A 20,459-nucleotide genomic window follows, 5' to 3' on the forward strand; every position below is an offset into this window, starting at 1 on the left:
CAAATGTGAATGGAAGGAAGGAAGGAAGGAAGGAAGGAAGGAAGGAAGGAAGGAAGGAAGGAAGGAAGGAAGGTGCAGTTGGAGGCCTCGATAATCTAGCCTATTGGCACTGGGGCCCATGAAAACAGCAGATTCAAAAGCACCCGAAAGATAAAGTACTAGTGGTCAACAGTCCTAAACTCACTCCATCTGAAGAATCTTAGCTGGCACAAAACCATTGTGCCTTCCTAATAGCAGAACTGCTGGAAGTTATTGTAGCACAAACCCTTATCTTATCCATTTTCATTTCACCTGAATGTCAGAGAGGGATTGACTAAACTTCCTTTCATTTAAGACACCGTCATTCAAAAATCTCATTCTTGAACCTTATCAGAACAATCAGACAGAGACATTCCGGTATAGTGACGCTTTGCTTCTAGATAAAGGGAAGACTGGCGGCGATTTACAGTGCTGTGGCAACTATATGAAAAATTTATTGATTTGGCCAGTAAATGAGAAACTTAGTCATAGTTACTCTATGACTAACAGGAACCTCCTGGAAGATTGCAGTGAAGAAAAGAGCTCTGCCTCAGACACACAAGTTTAGAAAAGTAGAATGTCAGCCTTGAATCATATGGTCCTTCCCCTCTCAAGTGTGAATTCACTCCAACAGCTTTTATCAACAGGTTTTTGCTTTTAACTAGGATTGAAGCTGGTTTCAAGTCTTTGGTGGAAGTTAAGGTTAGGAGAGGAGGAGGAGCACAAAATGCTGAGAACCCTCCTTGGATCAGACAAAGGACCCAACTCGTCCCACATTTTATTCCCACGGTAAGAGCAGGAAGCTGAACCAGAGGGGTCTTGGGCCTGATCCAGCAGAGATCCTTTTAAGTGCACACAGTGGCCCACTAAATGAATATGGTAAGCCCACAAAGCAAGACAGTAGCCCTCTTCTATTCCTGTTCCCTAGCAAATGGTAATCAGATATGGCATTCATTTTATTCATTTATTTTATTTTTAAGCACTTATATACCACTAATCCATTTTTTAAAAGTCAGACGGGTTTGCAAAATTTGTATATAAAAACAATACAGACGTTCCTTGGAAGTAGAACAGAATCTGTTCCGGAAGTCCGTTCGACTTCCGAAATGTTTGGAAACCAAGGCGCGGCTTCCAATTGGCTGCAGGAAGCTCCTGCAGCCAATCGGAAGCCGCGTCAGACGTTTGGGTTCCAAAGAACGTTCGCAAACCGGAACACTCACTTCTGGGTATGTGGCGTTCAGGAACCAAAACGTTTGACTCGCAAGGCGTTCAGGATCCAAGCTACGACTGTGCAATAAAAACCATGGGGGTGGAGTTAAAATCGGAAATCAGGTAACTATCGTGGAAAGATGTATTCTTGCACAAGCCTGATGGACCATGAAAGTTTTCAGCAGGCATTTAAAAGTTGAAACAGAAGGTGCCTGCCAAATCTCTGTTGACGGAGTATTCCACAGGACTGGACTGATGACACTAAAGACTCAGTTTCTTGCTGTTGTTAAATGAGGAAGAACAACTCAGGAAATTGCTGCAATGCTCCTGCAGATAATATCAGTGATCGAGCTGGAACATAAGGTTTCAAGCAGTGCCTTAGACAAAAGGGACACATATCTAAGCCAGAAATTGTTGTTTGTGTCCTCCATGTGCTGGTGGGAAGAAGTGAAACAGGCCAAAAGGACACAATCACGGTATACCATTAACTATGGTTTACTGTCATGTGTGAATGGGGCCAATGTCCTCATTTTGGATTTGGATGCCCATAAGCCCTCATCAGCTGGGACGCAAACTGGGTGAAGCTCACAGGGTTCTGGTGGGAATAAAATGCCACTCTGAGCTCGAAAGAGGGGAAGATGGCATGGAAAGACTAGGGGTGGGGGGGAGACTCTGTGCCCTAGTACTTAAGCCAAATGCCACCACTGTTTCTTCTACCTACCGGTAATTGCACCATCAGCCTTGGCTCTGTTGTTCCATCTTCAGCACCAATGTGACTAACACACATTCGGTATGTATGGACTACCAGATATTTTGCAGAGGGCTAGAATACATTTTATGATGGCTTCCTTAATCAAGATCTGTATTCTTTCTACCCGATCTAGTAACTTGAATAACTCCTATTATTATTATTATTATTATTATTATTATTATTATTATTATTAAAAAATGTTCCCATCATGGGAAGAGTTACTTCAAACATCAATCACAATTCTCTGGACGATGGGTCAGGAAGATATCTTTTAGCTTCTCCAAGACATTGAACCTTTGCCAGGGAGATGGACAGAAGACAACACAGTGACAGCAGCAGTATAAAAAACAGGTTCAATTTTGGTGCATTTAAATGACTAACTCTTCTGTTCAAATGAAATGGGTGACACTCCCAAGTAATTTGCGTTATTTAAGTCAGTTTGATCATCTATTTATAAATTCATCATAGGGTAAGCATTATTTTTTTTAACTGCCTAGTGAGGAAAATGGGGGAACTTAAAATGAAACACCTAAACCGCAAATTTTTAAAATGCCAATTCGAGTTTCCAGATGCCTTTCTGGAACTTTTCTAACATAGGTTAGCAGCAATAAATTTGTTTTTTTTTAAAAAGTTTATAACACAGTTACCAGATTTAATCAACTGAACTCAGTAAGTTTGCTCAGTTCAAAGGGTGGGAGGGGAGCAATGGGAAAGATGCAGCTCAGGCTAACCCAAGAGCACCATCATCACTGTTGCATCATAAATACTCAAATAATTATCTCCTGCAGGATACTGCTGTCACCCTGACTCTAGAGACACCCACACACAGACATTGCTTTAGATTCTTCAGGAATGAATAACATGCAGTTAGCTGAAAATATCTCCCAGTGCAACACATTAATACCATTCTTTGGATTCGGGGGGAGGGGGGGACGGGACGGGACGGGACCAAGCATCCCTCCCCCCATGACTGCAATTTAATTATTCTTATGGGTTCTATAAACGCACTGGTTGCATTCTCAGGAACAGATTAGGGGCCTCTAAACTGAAAGCGAGTGTTTGCATTAAATCACAGAATGCAGTGAGTGCAAAAGCTGTTTGTTTGTTTTTGCAAATCAAACATTTGAAGTGCTTTTACCCAATATTCAATGCACCAAACAAAAACCAGAATGCAACTTCGATTAACTAAAGAGAACCTCCATAAATACATTCTCCAACATATACTTTATTTAATGTACTTTTCATTTAATTGCAACAGGCAGGGAGTGAGTATGGAGGAGAGAAAAAAGAAAAGAGAGTTTTAAGCATTTTGTTTTAAAGATTTATATACTTATGGAGGAAACTGTCTATTGGCTCTGGGAAGAAAACCAGGCTTCGGTTTCGATCAAAAGTTAGAAGGGAACATCAGACAAATAACTGGATAGCTCCCAACAGGTCTCTGCTTGCATGGCTGCAGCAAACTGACCTTTGACTATTTGCTGTTGGGCTATTACTGTCAGAAAGTTCTTCCTGATGTTTAGTTGAAATCTCCTTTCTTGTAACTTGAAGCCACTGGTTCGAGTCCTAGCCTCCAGAGCAGGAGAAAACAAGCTTGCTCCATCTTCCATGTGACAGCCCTTCAGATATTTGAAGATGGCTATCATCTCTCCTCTCAGTCTCCTCTTTTCCAGGCTGAACATACCCAGCTCCTTCAAGAACTCCTCACAAGGCTTGGTTTCCAGACTCTTGATCATCTTGGTCGCCCTCCTCTGCACACGTTCCAGCTTGTCAATATCCTTCTTAAATTGTGGTACCCAGAATTGGACATAGTATTCCAGGTGTGGTCTGACCAAGGCAGAATAAAGTAGTATGATTACCCCCCTTGATCTGGACACTAAACTTCCATTGATGCAGCCTAAAATAGCAGTAGTTCTTGTTGCTGCTGCATCACCTATTTCACATTTGAGACGGCAGACATGAAAGTTAAGGAGCATCCTTGGAAAAGGGATCTAAATAAACCAACAGCCTAGATCTGAACTTTACATTCCTGTCTCCTTGCCCTGCACATTTTCCTGTTTAAATGTTACTTTACCACTCTCCTGTAGATGCCAGAGGTGCGCACAGAAAGGATTGCAACTTGGAACCAAGTGAAACAGAATCCTGCCAAATATACCAACCAGGGGTGATGAAAATGAAGAATATGTTTAATTATCATGTCAGCAACAGACATCATGGTGGGAGTTGGCCAAGCCAACGTGGAGTTATGTTGGCTGTTACTTTTCAACTTCAAGGCAGAAAAGAAAAATATATTACAGGAAAAGGTTCCTGTGCCAACTCTCTCCCACTAAACAATGTCCATTGTGCAAATGTGTACATACAAGGGGACAGGCTAATAAGGAAACAAGCACTGCAGAGTAAGTAAAAAAGCAGTGAAAATAATTGGTGCAATTCCTCTCTCGCCCTGACCTAGCCACTGTGATCCACGCAACGGTCACCTCCAGACTGGATTATTGTAACTCACTCTATGTGGGGCTGCCCTTGAGACTGACCCAAAAACTCCAGCGGGTGCAGAATGCCGCGGCGAGACTCCTTACGGGGTCCTCGCTGCGAGATCACATTCACCCGGTGCTATACCAACTGCACTGGCTCCCGGTGGGGTACAGGATCAGGTTTAAGGTGCTGGTTTTAACCTTTAAAGCCCTATACGGCCTAGGACCCTCGTACCTACGGGACCGCCTCTCCTGGTATGTCCCACAGAGGAACTTACGGTCTTCAAACAAAAACATCCTGAAGGTCCCAGGCCACAGAGAGGTTAGGCTGGCCTCAACTAGAGCCAGGGCTTTTTCGGCTGTGGCTCCAATCTGGTGGAACGTTCTGTCACAAGAGACTAGGGCCCTGCGGGACTTGACGTCTTTCCGCAGGGCCTGCAAGACAGAGCTGTTCTACCAGGCCTTTGGTCAGGGCACAGCCTGACTCCCTCCTTTGGCAATCTTCACAGAACTTTAGCCTAATGGTTGCCATCAATTTGATTTGAATTAATTTTATAATGAAATGATTTTAGAATGTTGTACTATTTTATTGTTGTTAGCCGCCCTGAGCCCAGCTTCGGCTGGGGAGGGTGGGATATAAATAAAATTTATTATTATTATTATTATTATTATTATTATTATTATTATTATTATAGCCTTCTATCCCACAACTCCTTGTTGTGTTAATGCTCAAAAGACTGTTGCCTTAATGCTCGAAAGAGCAGATGTTGCCAATGTTGTACCCTCTAGATAGTGCTGGGCGACAACTCTCATCACACTTGACCTTTGGCCTTGCTGGCTGGGGCTGAATGGGATTTGGAGTCCAACAACTTCTGGGGGGGGGGGGGTGCCATGTTGACCACTCCGGTACAGAGAAATTAGAACTGCACCTGTTTGCCTAATAGCAAAAGTATTACTTAACACCGATTTATTAAATGCTTACAACTATCTTGTTTTTTATTTATTTAATATAATTAAATACACACATACATACATACATACATACATACAACTATTGATTTGGGTTTTGATACGAGTTTGCTCCATTTATTAAGAGCCACAACTATCCCCATTTGAAGACAGGGCAGAGTGTTTGTACAGAGATTTGAAATTTATATGTTCCAACGTTTCTTATTAAATTAAGATTCTAGCTTAATGACTCAGTGAAGTGACCCTGAGGGTGGCAAAAAACCAGTGTTAAAAACTCAGGTATATAATCTACTTGCCAAATGGCACCTTAAACCTAGGATATGGTATCCATAGTGGAATGCCTAGGCACTGTTTCTTTCCCCAGTGGAATTTATTTTTCACTATTATTATTATTATTTACATTATTGTTATTTCATTTCTATACTACTTTATATTTTAAAGAACAAATCTCAGTGTGTGGTTTACAACACTGTAGGAATTGTGCCTGGCTAATTTCTAACACTGCACAAAAAAGTGTTAAGTATCATCTACAGTTTATAAAGCAACAGCAAACCATGACTTACAGCGTTGTTTGTTCACGGTTAATAAACCACAGTTATTCCACTGGGCCAGATTCAGATGATTAATTAGTAAACCATAATTATGAACCATGGGTTAGTGTTACATGCAAACCAGGCCTGTGCCTAAAGCCAACCCAATAAACTGTAATAAAGACTCTCACACACACACACATATATATATATATATATATATATATATATATATATATATTACAGCAGGTTGACAGACACATATATGGTTTGAGACAGAATCACTCACCCAACAAAGGCTTTTGTAAAACACAATTCTTGCCAATGGAACTTGTTTGATAAGCTTCAATATGTTTAAAGTCTGATCCTAAGCAATATTAGGCACACTCAACCCCTTTGAAATCCACAGGTGGAAGATGCAAGCCCTTTTAGGAGAACAATAACCCAAAAGCAGAGGGGGGATGAGCAGCTGCAATGGCTGCTACTATTCCTCCTCACCACTAGGGGCAGAAGTGGCTGATAGACTGGCAGTGGGGGAAAATGAGTAACTTGTACAGCAGCCAGTGTGCTCCCTCCCTCCGTTTTCACCAAAAGGTTCAGAGCTCTCACCCGACCAGGGGAGCCATGAGCCTTTGACTGAAAACAAAAACCCAGCAGGAACTTCCAGAGTTGCTCCTTCTCTTTGCTACCATGGCAATTTTGGAGTTTCTAGACCGTCAGAATTAGCTTGTGGTACACAAGGCAGTTCCTGTCCACTCCAAACCCACCCTTACATTGCCTACATTAAGAAAAAGTCCAGAAAACTAAATGCCAACTAAGTTATACTCAAAGTAGACTCACTGAAATTGACGGGCCTAAACCAGTTGTGTCTTTTCATTTCAGGTGATCCACTAGATATAGCCCCATGTGACTGATTTACTCAGGTCCTGGTTGTAGGCTTCCTAGAGACATCTGGTTGCCCAATGAAAATACCAGGATATTGGACAAGATCCAACAGAGTTCTTCCTATGTTCCTGGTCTGGAGGGTTCCTTTTTCACTGACGGAATCACCACCAAATCTGAATTGTTCCATCTTGCTTGCAAACTTCCCATAGCTTCCCCTGGTTGGCCACTGTGAGAAGAGACTGCTGGCCTCCAGTCTGGTTCATCAGGGCTCTTATCATGTCCTTAATTCCCAGCATGGTGATAATGTCAAGATTAGATAAAATATAGTCCTATATTACATGCTATTCAAGTACAAGAACTTCATTAACCCTGATGAACTATACCGAACTCTAAGGAAACCAAAGTTGCACTGCCTTATCCGGTTGTGCAATGAAATTTTTTTACCCACATACATGGAAAAGATTAGCATCTTTAAACTAGTAAGTAGCAGCTACTCAGATATTTTAAGAGGATTCCTGCAGTTACTTTATCCTAACACAGAAGGACCAGTTACCATTTTTTATTTTTTTGCACACTATATGAATGAAGTACAAAACACTGCATTTCAAAACCTTAAGTGTTCAGGTACTGCAAACCTTCAGTTTGAGTAATGATCTGAATGTCTGTGTTACGGCTGCAGGAACAGCTAAATGATTGCAGGATCACTTGAGTGATTTTGCTCATTCTCAACGGACAGGTCCCAGAGAGTGGTTGCTTCTGATCTCCATAGGACTTTTTCTACAACGCCAGATTCCAAAGAAACAAAAGCCTCGTGGAGACTTACTGTATTTCATGCAATCCCTCAACCAAGCATTAGAGATAGGATCTGCAAAAATAAAATAAAATCACCCTTCCTATTTCTTATAGACATCTGCTAACCATGGTGTAGCATGGCATTCATGCCAAGTAAAACCTAACTGTTACCTAAAGAAGAAGAAAACCCAATCTGCAAGCCAGATTCACACCAGGATTTCAAACTCTGGTTAAAGCTAACCATGGTTGACATTAACTTTGATGCAGGGGCAATACTGATGTAACAGTGGTGAGGAAAGAGAAGGAGGGAACTTACAAACACATAAACATTGCCCTGGTTTGCACATACCACTAAGCCAAACTGTGGCTTAATGTGAATGAGTAAACCAGTGGGTACACAGAGCAAAAATCACAGCTGCTATACTCCTCCCCCAGTCCTGCTACCCAGAGCTATGCCATGGTTTGGCTTACCTTCTTGACTTATTGCTAATGGTTTGTTTCAAGTGAAACAAACTACAGTGGTACCTCTGGTTATGTACTTAATTCGTTCCGGAGGTCCGTTCTTAACCTGAAACTGTTCTTAACCTGAAGCACCACTTTAGCTAATGGGGCCTCCCGCTGCTGTCGCGCCGCGATTTCTGTTCTCATCCTGAAGCAAAGTTCTTAAGCCAAGGTACTATTTCTGGGTTAGTGGAGTCTGTAACCTGAAACGTATGTAACCTGAAGTGTATGTAACCCGAGGTAGCACTGTATAAGCCCAGGCTCACATGCAACACTTAGCTCCAAGGAGAATGGAAACAGCAGGACCAAGAGGAGAATGAAACAGCTGCAATTTTCGCTCTGTATACACCAATGCTTATTCACTTGTGCCAAGCCATAGTCTGAGGTAATGCTATATGCAAAATGCACCATGATGTACATAGTGTACAGAACGCTATACTTCTCTTACCTTTTCCCCAAAGCTATGGAACCACTTTCCCCTACATACTAAACAAACCTGAATTTTAGGAGGAAGGCAAGAACGCTTTATTGTGAGTCATTTCCTGCAGATGAGGCTAAACTGGCAGACGGCCTGGATTTCAACAACAAACACGCCAACCTTACACCAACCGCATGGGTGTTAAGATTTGGATTTCAGTGAGGTGGGACAACAGGTCAAAAGTAGATGAAGATGGGATAGCTTTTGTAGATTCCTGTATCAGACAAGAACCCGAGACACCAGGATTCAAATCCCCACTTAGACACGATGCTCATTGGGTGACCTTAAGCCAGTCACTGCCTCTCAGCCTAACCTACCTCAAAGGGTTGTTGTGGGAATTAAAAAAGGAGGAGGAGAACCACATACGTCCCCTGGGGCTCCTTGAAGAAAAGGTGGGGTAAAAATGCAATAAGTAAATATGTAAATGGGCAGCTCCATAAGGGAACTGGGATTCTCCACAAAGGCACAGGCCATGACACACTGCGAGAAAGCAATTAAATTCAGCATTTGGAAAAAATACTCTGCAATGCAAGTTTACTAGCCATGGCGTATATTCCCACTGGATGCAAGAAGCTAGCATAATGCAGACAGTTAGCTCTCTCACCTATCCTTTGTCACAGAATTTTTAGAATTTCATATTCAACAGCACACACTTAGTTCTTGGCATTGCATAACGCCAACAGCTCACTGCCTGGTTGTTGCAGGGTGTAACGCAATATGCTCCTTCCTCCAAAAGAGAAACAAAGGGGCTGAGGAACATTATATACTCGTGGCATATAAAAGCTATTTGCGGACTTTTATGGGGAGAAAAGGGCAAATCTAAAATATTCCAACCTATTTCTTTGACTTTACGGACAAATCTGTTCTGTGCCCAAGTTAAGCCAGCTCATTTATACAATGTGGTCTTATATGAAGCAACGACAATATTTAACAATATAGAAAGGAACCTGGAAAGCTACCTTTTTCAGGCATCAGACCATAGGTTCATCTAGCTTAGCACAGTTTCCTTAGTACAGCATCAGGATTTCAGAGGAGGGGGGTCTTTCTCAGTCCTATCTGAGACGCCAGGGAACTGAACCTAGAATCTTCCACTTGAAGAAAACGGCTGCATATACAGTGGTACCTCTGGTTACGTACTTAATTCGTTCTGGAGGTCCGTTCTTAACCTGAAACTGATCTTAACCTGAATAACCACTTTAGCTAATGGGGCCTCCCGCTGCTGCCACACTGCCGCCACGCAATTTCTGTTCTCAGCCTGATGCAAAGTTCTTAACCCGAGGTACTATTTCTGAGTTAGCGGAGTCTGTAACCTGAAGCGTCTGTAACCTGAAGCGTATGTAACCCGAGGTACCACTGTACTTATCGTTCAGCAGCAGAGTGTATGGCTTTGCATGCAAATGGATCTGGGTTCAATCCCTGACATCTTCAGGCAGGACTAGGGAAGACCTTGAAGAAATTGTGCAAGTCGGTGTTGACAATACCAAGTTAGATGGATCAGTGGTCTGATTTGGTACAAGACCGGTTCCTCGGTTTCGTGTGCGAAGCATGTGCCCTACCACCAAGCTATGGCAGATGTTTATGCTAATGGAGCAGTCAGCAACTGAGGGCCTGTGTCTCAAATCCGGCCAGCTGACCCTATGCTCTCATAATGACTACAGAGAAAACGTTCCGTTCCGACTAAGCACACAATGGCTGGTTTCAAGAGGAAGGAGGAACAGAGACTCGAGGGTTTTTTTCCTTGCAGTTTCACTCTCGGCAGAAGCATGACATCAGTCTGTAACTTTCACCCACATCCACCTGCGGTGATCTGGCTAACCTAGGCAAGAGAGCAGGGGAAGAAGAGAAATGGACTGTGCCCTGCAGTGGACCGGCTTCACATTCAGTTCAGATACCAGCCATGGGAAGCTGGCTTATACCAGTATTGTCTATTCTACACTGACTGGCAACGGCCCTCCAGGATTTCACCAAGGGGCCTCTCTCAACCCTACTTGGGGGCTGAACCTAGGACCTTCTGCTTACAAAGCAGATACTCTACCACTGAGCTGTGGCCCACCCTCCTCATTCAACCACATCACAACTATAGATCGTTTTTCCGCCTGGAATTCAAACACCCTTATGGCACTTGATGAGAAAACACATGCTCCACTTATTCCTGTGGCAGTGGCAATTCCAGCCATTTTACTGGTAGGGCTGGGCAATATATCAATATACTATCCAAAACCTGTTTGAAATCCTTATTATGATATCAATTTCATAATTTTTGTCCTGGCAATATATCAGATGTCAAGGAAATAAACAACCATCTGACTTTTAGAAGACATCTGAAGGCGGTCCTGTTTATGGAAGTTTTTAATGTCTGGTGTTTTGTCGCATTTTTAATATTCTGTTATATTCTGTTGGGAGCTGCCCAGAGTAGCTGGGGAAACCCAGCCAGATAGGTGGGGTATACATAATAAATTATTATTATTATTATTATTATTATTATTATCCTTATCATCATCATCATCACGAGTCATAGTGTGCTTTAAGGCAGAGTGATATGTCATCTAAAGCGGGTTTGAAGTCCATATCTTGATATCGGTTTCATAATTTTTGATCTGGCAATATATTGTGAATTATGGGGGGGGGGCTATGCAAAAATCACAATGCAGGAAAAACCGTGAAGCCAGTCAATGCCTCTACAGTAGTTCCATCCTTATTTCAGACATCGTGATGTATCAGTATATCACGATGTTTAGCTGGTGATATATCACCATGTTGAAAACTTGATACCGCCCAGCCCTAACTGCTGGTGTTCCGCCCTCCCTCCCATCAACATGCTGCTAAGCCGTGATGGCAATGCTCTGCCTTATAGTCGGAGGATGCAATGCTTCTGACTATCAGCTGTTGGAAACTGCAGGAGGGGAGAGCGCTCTTGTGAAGCAAATGTTGAAAGGCTTCGGCCTGCCCATTTGAAAGCTTTCCTTAGAGAGGTGAGGAAAGAGCTGTCCCCATATTAAACCTATTGTACCTCAGCTCCCAAATTAGACTGTAACGTAATAGGTTTCAAAGAGTCACCATCTCTGCTGCAGAGATCTTGCTTTGTCACAATTCAAAAGAACTCCATACAGAGGGAAATTAATCCATGCGGAGTATAGTATATTGGCGCGCTCTTCCTCAAAATGATCCCCCTTGCCCCCTCTTTTTTTAAAAATAAATCAATCAAAAGTTACATCTTTGAAATGTTTGGGACAGAATATTGCCTCCACAGGTATTCTGGGGTCCCCCCCCTTAGACTCAGCATAACTAATCCCTAACTAACCACATGGTAACAATACACAACCAACATTAATTCCCTAGCAGACAATACACAAGTCCCAACCATTTTGCGGAGGTGAGGGTGTTAAGAACAGCCACCACAGTGCCTTTAAAAAAATAAAATTAAAAAATTATACACAAGGAACTAAAGGTGGCACGATACTTTATCCACACAGCCCTGTGTAGTAGATTAGGCTAAGGCAGCATTCTTCAACCTTGGGTCTCCAGACGTTTGTTGGACTACAACTCCCATCATCCCTGGCCATTGGCCAAGCTGGCAAGGAATGATGCGAGTTGCAGTCCAAAAAAAAACATCTGTGCACCCAGAGTTGAAGATCACTGGGCTAAGAGATAGAAAGTGATTTCAGCATAGCTCACATCTGAAGTCACACCGGTAAGGCTGAGGTGAAAAGCTAACGATTTCAAAATTGTATACAATCGACAGATTAAAGGTAAAGGTAAATGGACCCCTGGCCATTAGGTCCAGTCGTGACCGACTCTGGGGTTGCGGCGCTCATCTCGCTTTATTGGCCGAGGGAGCCGGCGCACAGCTTCCGGGTCATGTGGCCAGCATGACTAAGCCACTTCTGGCGAACCAGAGCAGCGCACGGAAACGCCATTTACCTTCCCGCCAGAACAGTACCTATTTATCTACTTGCACTTTGACGCACTTTCGAACTGCTAGGTTGGCAGGAGCAGGGACCGAATCAACAGATTACATGAAGCCAATAAAGGACGGTTTTCACCGATCTCTTAAAGCAAACTTAGGGGCAGGCTGCACTAAACTCAAAAAATGAAGTTTCGGAGAGATTTGCATATTTAAGTGTCTGTTATTTATATTCTCCTTGTTTGCTTCTGGAAACACTGATATAACACTAGCATACCAGTCCGGAATGTAATTGTTGCATAAGTATAGAGCTGTTCTGTATACAGTAGATAAAAGATTTCAGTAATATGTTTAAGGGCTGGCGATTAAAAAGGATATTATTTTTTTAAAATAACATTATTTTGAAAAGGGCAGTGTTTAACAAAGTGCTTCTGCTAGCGCAGGAGTTTCTGCTTGCCCAACATAATTTCTCCCTCTCCTCATGCCCTCCCCAAATCTGTTCCCGAGAGTTTGCGGGGAGGACCCAGAATAGATGGGAGGTGCAGGGAGAAGAGAGGAAAAGAAAGTTTCGCTCGCACAGCCAAAAGTTGTTGGGACAGCGGAACTACTTCATTGGATACCCCCCCCAAAATATTTATAGGCTGCACAGCCCTCACATGGCGGTATATGATAAAATGAGATATATTTGTAATGCTCTTCCATTCTTCTGGGAAAAAAGTCATAACTTTCTGCAGTGTGGGGAAAAACAACGAACCACAGATGAGATGAGAATAATGACAGGGTGATGGTGTTGTCACACGGTTGCCCTGTAAAACGTGAGCAAAGCATGACAATTCCATGTTAACCACTCGGCCTGCAACCCAACTCTCCAAAATCCATTTCCAATTCTCTACCTACTGGCTCTCCCTTCTGGATAATTTGAGCTCAGGAGGCACTAACACCAAGCATTAAACTCTTAGTATTATGATGCCGGCATTATCAACAAATCTTAGTGCATCAGCATACCAAAACATTTAGTAGCACCATTTCATCCCTACCTTTTAATATAAAACTTGCAAAAATCAAATTAACAGCTAGCACAAGAAACCTCACAGTTCTTAAAACCTGGTTAAGGCAAATACATTAATCCAATCTACAGCTCATACTCGAGTATTAAAAAGCATCCTAGGGAACAAGAGCCGCTGTTCTTAAACTGTTCTTAAATGGGCTTAATTTTTACTTTGGAATCAAAAATAAACTCTTAACTGGCACGTGGCAAGCGCCTGACAGAGAAAAAAACCCCAACTATCTAGTCTCTGCAAGTTCAGGATGGAAAAGGAAAGTTAATGAGAATTCCTGGGAGGATATGAAATATACTTCATAGCTATAAAAACGCTGATTAATGCTGGAGATTGTAATTAGTCTAATTTCTAATGCTTGGCATCTTGTCCCTAGTGTTTGGCACACAATGTGCAATAGTTTCTAATCCAGTTTATATCATATACAAGATTCCAATCAATGTCTAATTACTAATTATTTTTATTTATTTATAAGACTATTTATAAAATGCAACGTCAAGGTGGTATGTAGTGAAATCATAGAACTTTAAAATCTTAAACTTATAATGTTTATTTATAAAGAAGACTTGTATACCAAAACATCATTTAAAAAAAAAAATCCAACATGTTTATAACCATGCAAACATACAATAAAAGCCACATACAAAATATCAAAAAATCATCAGCCATTTTTTTTTTTTTTACAGAAGATGCTCTTAATTGTCTGCATAAACCTGGCAGCATAGAAAGGTTTTTAGCAAAGGTTTAAAAGTTAAAACAAATGGTGCCCGATGAATCCCTATTGGGTAATCAATAATATACAGAACAAATGACCAACACTGAATCAGATCAATTCTCTAAAAACACTTGGCAGATAAATAAATAAAAATAGAGGGTAGCCTATGAAAAAGCCATGGTGGGAACTTTTCCAGCTGAAGAGCGGGATATAGATGCTGGGGGGACGGGGGGACGGACAGAAGTCCAACTTTGGTTCCTTATGCACAATTGACAAAAGAAAACTGAATCTCTCTATAAAACAAAACATAACAACACTCCAAAAGTACAGCCATCATCCTCATGGAGCAATCAGTCAGTGCATCTGGCTGTTTACCAGAAGACTGCTGGTTCAAGCCCAACCAGAGACAGCTGTGGGCAGGATTCCTGCACTGCAAGGGGGTTGGACTAGATGACCCCCAGGATCCCTTCCAACTCTACGATTCTATCAAATCAGAACCGGAAGCTGCAATCGACAGGCTGCAAAAAATATTCCTACTGTTTGTTCCCCCTTTTCTGCGAGAAGAGGGCCAAAACACACAATCATCCTCCATATGGTTGGCTGCTCCCCCAATCCCCTCGATTTCTCCTCTCATCTAGTTCATCCAGATTGATTGCCATGACGACAAGTCATGATTTGTGCATGTCAAAGACACTGCGAGCTTGCACTTGGGAATGCAACAGTTGGCTATGCTGCAGTTTTGCAGAGATTATCTACCAAAACACATTTGTAATAAATAAAAAATCAGTGTAGACATGTGCATGTTATACTTCTGCAAAGATTTGCGAAGAGTAGAGTATTAATCAAAGAGGTTCATATGACCTCGTTGAAAAGTTTCCCCAACTGTGTATCAAAATTGCCTCCATTATTATTTTTTAAAGAGCCTTCTCGGGTAACTTTTCCACAGTATGCTTAAGCTAGTGAAGCTGCTATCGTATTTCCATGTCGAGCTTTCTCTCTGTCCCTAAATTTTCAGGTGCTTGCGGGGGAAACACCAGAGTTGTCAGTAATGTTTTACTTACATAACGCTTCCTGGTATGAAGAACTTGACTTTACAGTTCTTATCTCCGATCTTCCCTACTTAAGAGATAAAGGGACTGAGAAAGCGGCCTGCTTGTTCCTGAGAATTTCGTGACTTCGGTAGGAATTTCAGGCTGCGCCTCCAACCAGGTCAGGAGGTATATATCCAATGTTAACATACCTTTCTTAGATTTTATATTGCACGTGTTTACAGAAATGAGCAAGGCTCAAAAGCACTTGTGACATCCCACCTGAAAATGCTCTGCAGATGCAGATCGATCGTTCCTTCACAACCCAATGAAGAAGCGTCTCCACCCCCATCATTCTGCCTGGATGCTGAGGTCCAGTGCCGAGGGCCTTCTGGCGGTTCCCTCACTGCGAGAAGCCAAGTTACAGGGAACCAGGCAGAGGGCCTTCTCGGTAGTGGCACCCACCCTGTGGAACGCCCTCCCACCAGATGTCAAAGAGAACAACAACTACCAGACTTTTCGATGACATCTGAAGGCAGCCCTGTTTAGGGAAGCTTTTAATGGTTGATGTTTTACTGTGTTTTTAGTATTGTGTTGGAAGCCGCCCAGAGTTACTGGGGAAACCCAGCCAGATGGGCGGGGTATAAATAATAAATTATTATTATTATTATTATTATTATTATTATTAACCTGCCCTGCTTCTCCTCCATAACAAACTGGAACCAAAAGCAGCCTGGGAAGAGGAGCTGGTGGTGGCAGAAGTAACAGGGAATAAGGGACCATAAGAAATCAGCTTTGGGGAAGTAAGATGCAATGGAATCAGCAGTCATGCTGAAGATGCAGGTGTTGGGTGCATTGGTCAACTTGCAGTAAGAAACATGGCTGTCTCTGAAGGTGGAGACAGAGCACAGCCATTATAGCTAGTAACATACTGTACTTGTGACCCTAAAAGAACTGTGTTGATTGGCATTAGACTGGGCTTTCAAACCATGATTTGGAACCAAAGTTTTGACATGGATCTCCAAACCGTGGTTTGGGGCAATCCTGGTTAAATCAAGCCACCTTTAGCCATAATATATATGTAACACTAAGCTACTGTTACAGTAAACTATGGAAGAGAGGGGGGGAATCATTCATAAGAGGGTGCAGAGGAACCCACAGTGTGCTGCTCCCTGATCACCAAACCATAGTTTGGAAATTAGGGACTGTGACATCTCAGCTGAGCAAAATAAGGGGCTCGTGCAATCACTCTCAATGTAAGTTACATGAGAACTGCTCAGAGACTGGAGAAAACCCTATCTACACCTTGAGGAGATGTATGCTTTGATACAGGACATAGAAACATACTGGACAAATTCTAATAAATGGTCAAACTCAACTCATAATATATTCAGCAAGGGGATGGGGCTAGAGGAGGTTTGCTATCTCCTCCAGCTAAAAATCAGGTGGGAATCGTGGAAGAATTCAGGAGGCCACAATGCAACTTTGCATCAAATCTACCATTAACTAGCAGCCAGGGGTGCAGGGGTGCTCCAGCAATGTCTGAACTAGTAAATTATTTTCTCAGTAACAAAATATATGCACCCTGCCTATCTTATTAAGTGCAGGATTCCTGTTACTTTGAGTACAAATTTTAAATTCCACTCTACCACTGCCTTGTTGTCATGCCTGCCCCTTGCTACTGTTTATTAGATGCAACTGGGTTTTAATTGATTTCCCATGTTACGGGGGCTAAACACATCATGGGAGTTTGCGGCACTCCTTGCAAAGTAGCCAGACTCACGGGCCTTGCTATATCCCCAGTCTGCTTGTCATCGCTACAGGCCAATGGGGCTGGATATATACTGTATATACTATTCAAACTTGTCTCGTGTTGCACTTGCTAAAAAGCCTAAGCACTAATACAAGCACCAGCCTCAAAGAGATGAAAGAACCAGATGCTAGGTGGACCAAGAGTCTGCCTTGATATAAGGCAGCTTCTGGTGTTTTTAAGTCCACATCATTAAATGTTCACACTTAAAACAAATAAAAAGAAAGGAAAGGGCTCCGTCTGAAATCCCGGAGAGCCCACAGCCTTCCCAATCTGGTGTCCTCCGGCTGTCTTAAACTACAAATCGCAAACATCCTTGACACTGCCCATTCTGGTTGGGGCTGACAAGGGTTGAAATCCAAAACATGCAGAACACTGGGTTGGTGCAGGCTAGCGTAGACAGTACTAAACTAGATGGACCAATGGTCTCATTCAGCACAAGGCAAGTATTTCTATGTTCTAGGACACATCGAGTTGCGTAAGTAACCCAAAAGGCTTTCCTTCGACTTGGGAGGACATAAAATTCCTTCAGCATACCCTCATAGGGCACTCTGCTCACACAGCTAGGATCTGCTCAGGTTCCCAGATGCTCACATCTAGTTGAATATCTTCCCCTCCATAAACTTGCGATGCAGCAGGAGGGGGAACAACAGCGACTACCCCCAGCATTTCGCCAGGGCCTTGCAAAAAGCGCCGAGGAAGTTCATGCATTGCATTTTGAGACAAAAAGACTTGGAGATACTGCTTAGACAGTATAGTCAAACAGATGAAATCTCTCCCTTTTTCTTTCTTTTTTGTTAAAGGAGCAAAGAAAGTACCCTTGGATTAGCAACACGGTCAGAATGTTGTCTGGGTGTTTAAGAATAAAGACTTGATTGTTCTCACTTGCTTTTAACTTAAAATATTATCTGGAATATTTGATTTGGGGAATTCAGGTCAAGACAAGGGTAATAAGCAGCACAGAACAGTGGCTGAATAGAGCTGCAGCCACACATAACAGAAGTCATGGAAAACGGCCACCTTTGAAAAACAACTTCTTACAGCTGGCAAAAAATAAAATAGTGTTTAACCATTCAAGAAGTCTCCCAAATAGCCGTATGAAACCCCCCACTGTCTTCAGCGAGACCACTATATAACTCAACCTTGTGTTATATACCAAGACAATCGGCTCATTCATTTCTTCAGTTCTTAGTAGCACGAACCATTATGTTACCATTTTGGTTCTCAACCCAAAGCAAGAGTCTGTCTTGCTTTCCCCATTAATAAGTCCTAGAAGTCTTTGAACAGGAGCATGCAAATGTAGGTTTAATCGAACTCCCAAACAGCAAAGCAAAGAGAGACCCTTAAGTGCCTTTCACATTCTTTAGGTTTCTGCAAAAAGGCTCTTGCAACGTTTAGGCCCATCTTGGCTTGGGAGAGAACCCTTTCCAGGGCTTCACTTTCCAAGGGAGAAGGGGGATGAGGCTGTCATTGCAAAAAGATGCTTGGTCCAGGAAGGCAAAACTGAGAGAGGCAGTGTATTAGTTATTCAGATGTATGTGGCTCGCTCTATTAGAGAGCTTAACTACATTCTGTCATTTTTGCCTATTCCAGTGTTTAGGAAACTGCCTCGGTGGACCAGTTTGCCTACGAGAGCCTTTACACCGCAGGAAATTCGCAAGCAACAACAAGCGTGGCTGCAACTTTCCTCAATATGTTATTCAGGAACCTTGCACATGTCTACATAATCCCCAAAGCCGCACATTATACCCCATCTGTTTTTGGTGAATCAGGAGAGGGGTGGTGGGGGTGGAGAGGAAGCCAAGCAAATTATAAGCTTTTCACATCATCATCATGGCTTTGGGCACTTTCCCTTTTTTTCCACCTTGATCAGGGTGTTGTTATGATTTGTAAGACTGGATTTCCCAACTGGCAATTACCGAGGTTCTAAGCCAAGCTGCACTGTGCAACTGCTCCTTCAATTTGCTCACCAGACTATGATGATTAAGGAGCAAGAGGCCCGTCACATCCACATCCTCGGGAGAAGGGAGGGATGCTCAAGTGCCAAGTTAAAGAAGAGTCCCAGAGAAAAGGGAAAGGAAGGTTCTTTTGTCACAAACACACACATAGCATAATAAACCGCCGATCCTCGCTCCTTACCTGCAAAGCTCTGCGAACGCCTGGAAATTCAGCTTCTTGATTTTCTTCTCGCTCAGCCAATAGCCAACCCTTTTCCCTTTCAGAAACGTCTGCATCTTCCCTTCCACTTGCACCCTGGAGCAAGTTATTCTTTTGAAAAAAAGAAGAGGAGGAGCAGGAGGGTGCGTGCGCGTCGGGAAAGGCACCCCGTATGCAAAAAGGAAAAAGATGCAGGCACTCACTTGGAAATCTGCATATATCTCTACATATGCACGCGCGTGTCTGTCTCTACAGGACACCCATTCAGTCTTTCTTGGGTGCCTGGGAACTCTGGAGGGGGAAGGGAAGGGCAGGTCTCTAAGCTTCCTGCTTCACATCTATTTGGGATTTCGCTCCTTTTAAGCAGCAGGACCCCTGGAGAGGGAGGCGGGGATGGCCAGGGAGGGAAATCTCTCAGCAGCCATCCGGAAACTTCGCCCCGCCAAAGGGCTTCTTGCAGGGCTCAGATCCTCCAGCAGCACTAGCAGCAAGTTGGGTGCAACCCTTTTCTGCAGGCCCCTCGGCGGCGAGGCGAATCCCGGAAGGCTCCGAGGCGACGGGAAGAGCCTCTCCGGCTTCTCCTTCCTCCCCTGCCCGTTTTATAATGGAGCAGGCGCCGAGGCGGAGGCGGAGGCTAGCTGCTGCTTGCTTGCCGCCGCCTCCCGCCTCCCAGGAGCCGCGATGGCCCGAGGCGGCGGGAACCCGGAGCCTGGACGGGAAAGACCCGGGCGAAGCTGGCGAGTCTCCGGAGCCTCCTTGGTGCGCGGCTGCTTGCAAAGCCTTCTCCGCCTGCCCGCTATTCGCCGCCGCCGCTTCCACTTCCTCCCGCGACGCCGGTCTCCTCCTCTCGCCGCCCCCGGCCAGCAGCGAAAGGTTGGGGGGCGCCGGGAGGACACGCCCTCAAGCGGGGGCTCAGCGGGGCCGGAGAGCCCGGGGACGCGGCCGGCCTCCGCAAGGGGAAACCAGCTCGCCTCGCTTCGGATCGACGTCGCCGGAGCCAAAGGGGGAAGGAGAAGGGAAAGGAAGGAAACGGGGCCCGGGAATCGACGGCGCCGGCAGGGGGCAGCGCTGCGCGGACAGCGGCGGCCGCCGCGTGCCGCTTCCTCGGATGAAACCCCCGCGGAGGTCACCGGGGGCTGCTCGCCCGGCACGGGCAGACTTTTAAAAGAGACCCCGGTGCCTCCCC

General features: G+C 43.8%; 2 protein-coding genes across 2 annotated transcripts in view; one reads left to right on the top strand and one right to left on the bottom strand.

The window, feature by feature from the left end:
* Positions 1 to 20,319, bottom strand: part of ITPK1 (inositol-tetrakisphosphate 1-kinase) — a 121,715-nt gene extending 101,396 nt beyond the window's left edge. The window contains exon 1 of the mRNA XM_083618284.1: positions 19,256 to 20,319. Coding sequence (XP_083474410.1) covers positions 19,256 to 19,350 — 95 coding nt within the window. The 5' untranslated portion in view covers positions 19,351 to 20,319. The remainder of the gene's footprint in view (positions 1 to 19,255) is intronic.
* The window catches only part of GOLGA5 (golgin A5), a 496,232-nt gene that overhangs the window by 205,736 nt on the left and 270,037 nt on the right, over positions 1 to 20,459 (top strand). The window lies entirely within an intron of this gene.

Source organism: Podarcis filfolensis (genome assembly GCF_964270895.1).
Source record: "Podarcis filfolensis genome assembly, chromosome: 1".
Taxonomy (NCBI): Eukaryota; Metazoa; Chordata; class Lepidosauria; order Squamata; family Lacertidae; genus Podarcis; species Podarcis filfolensis.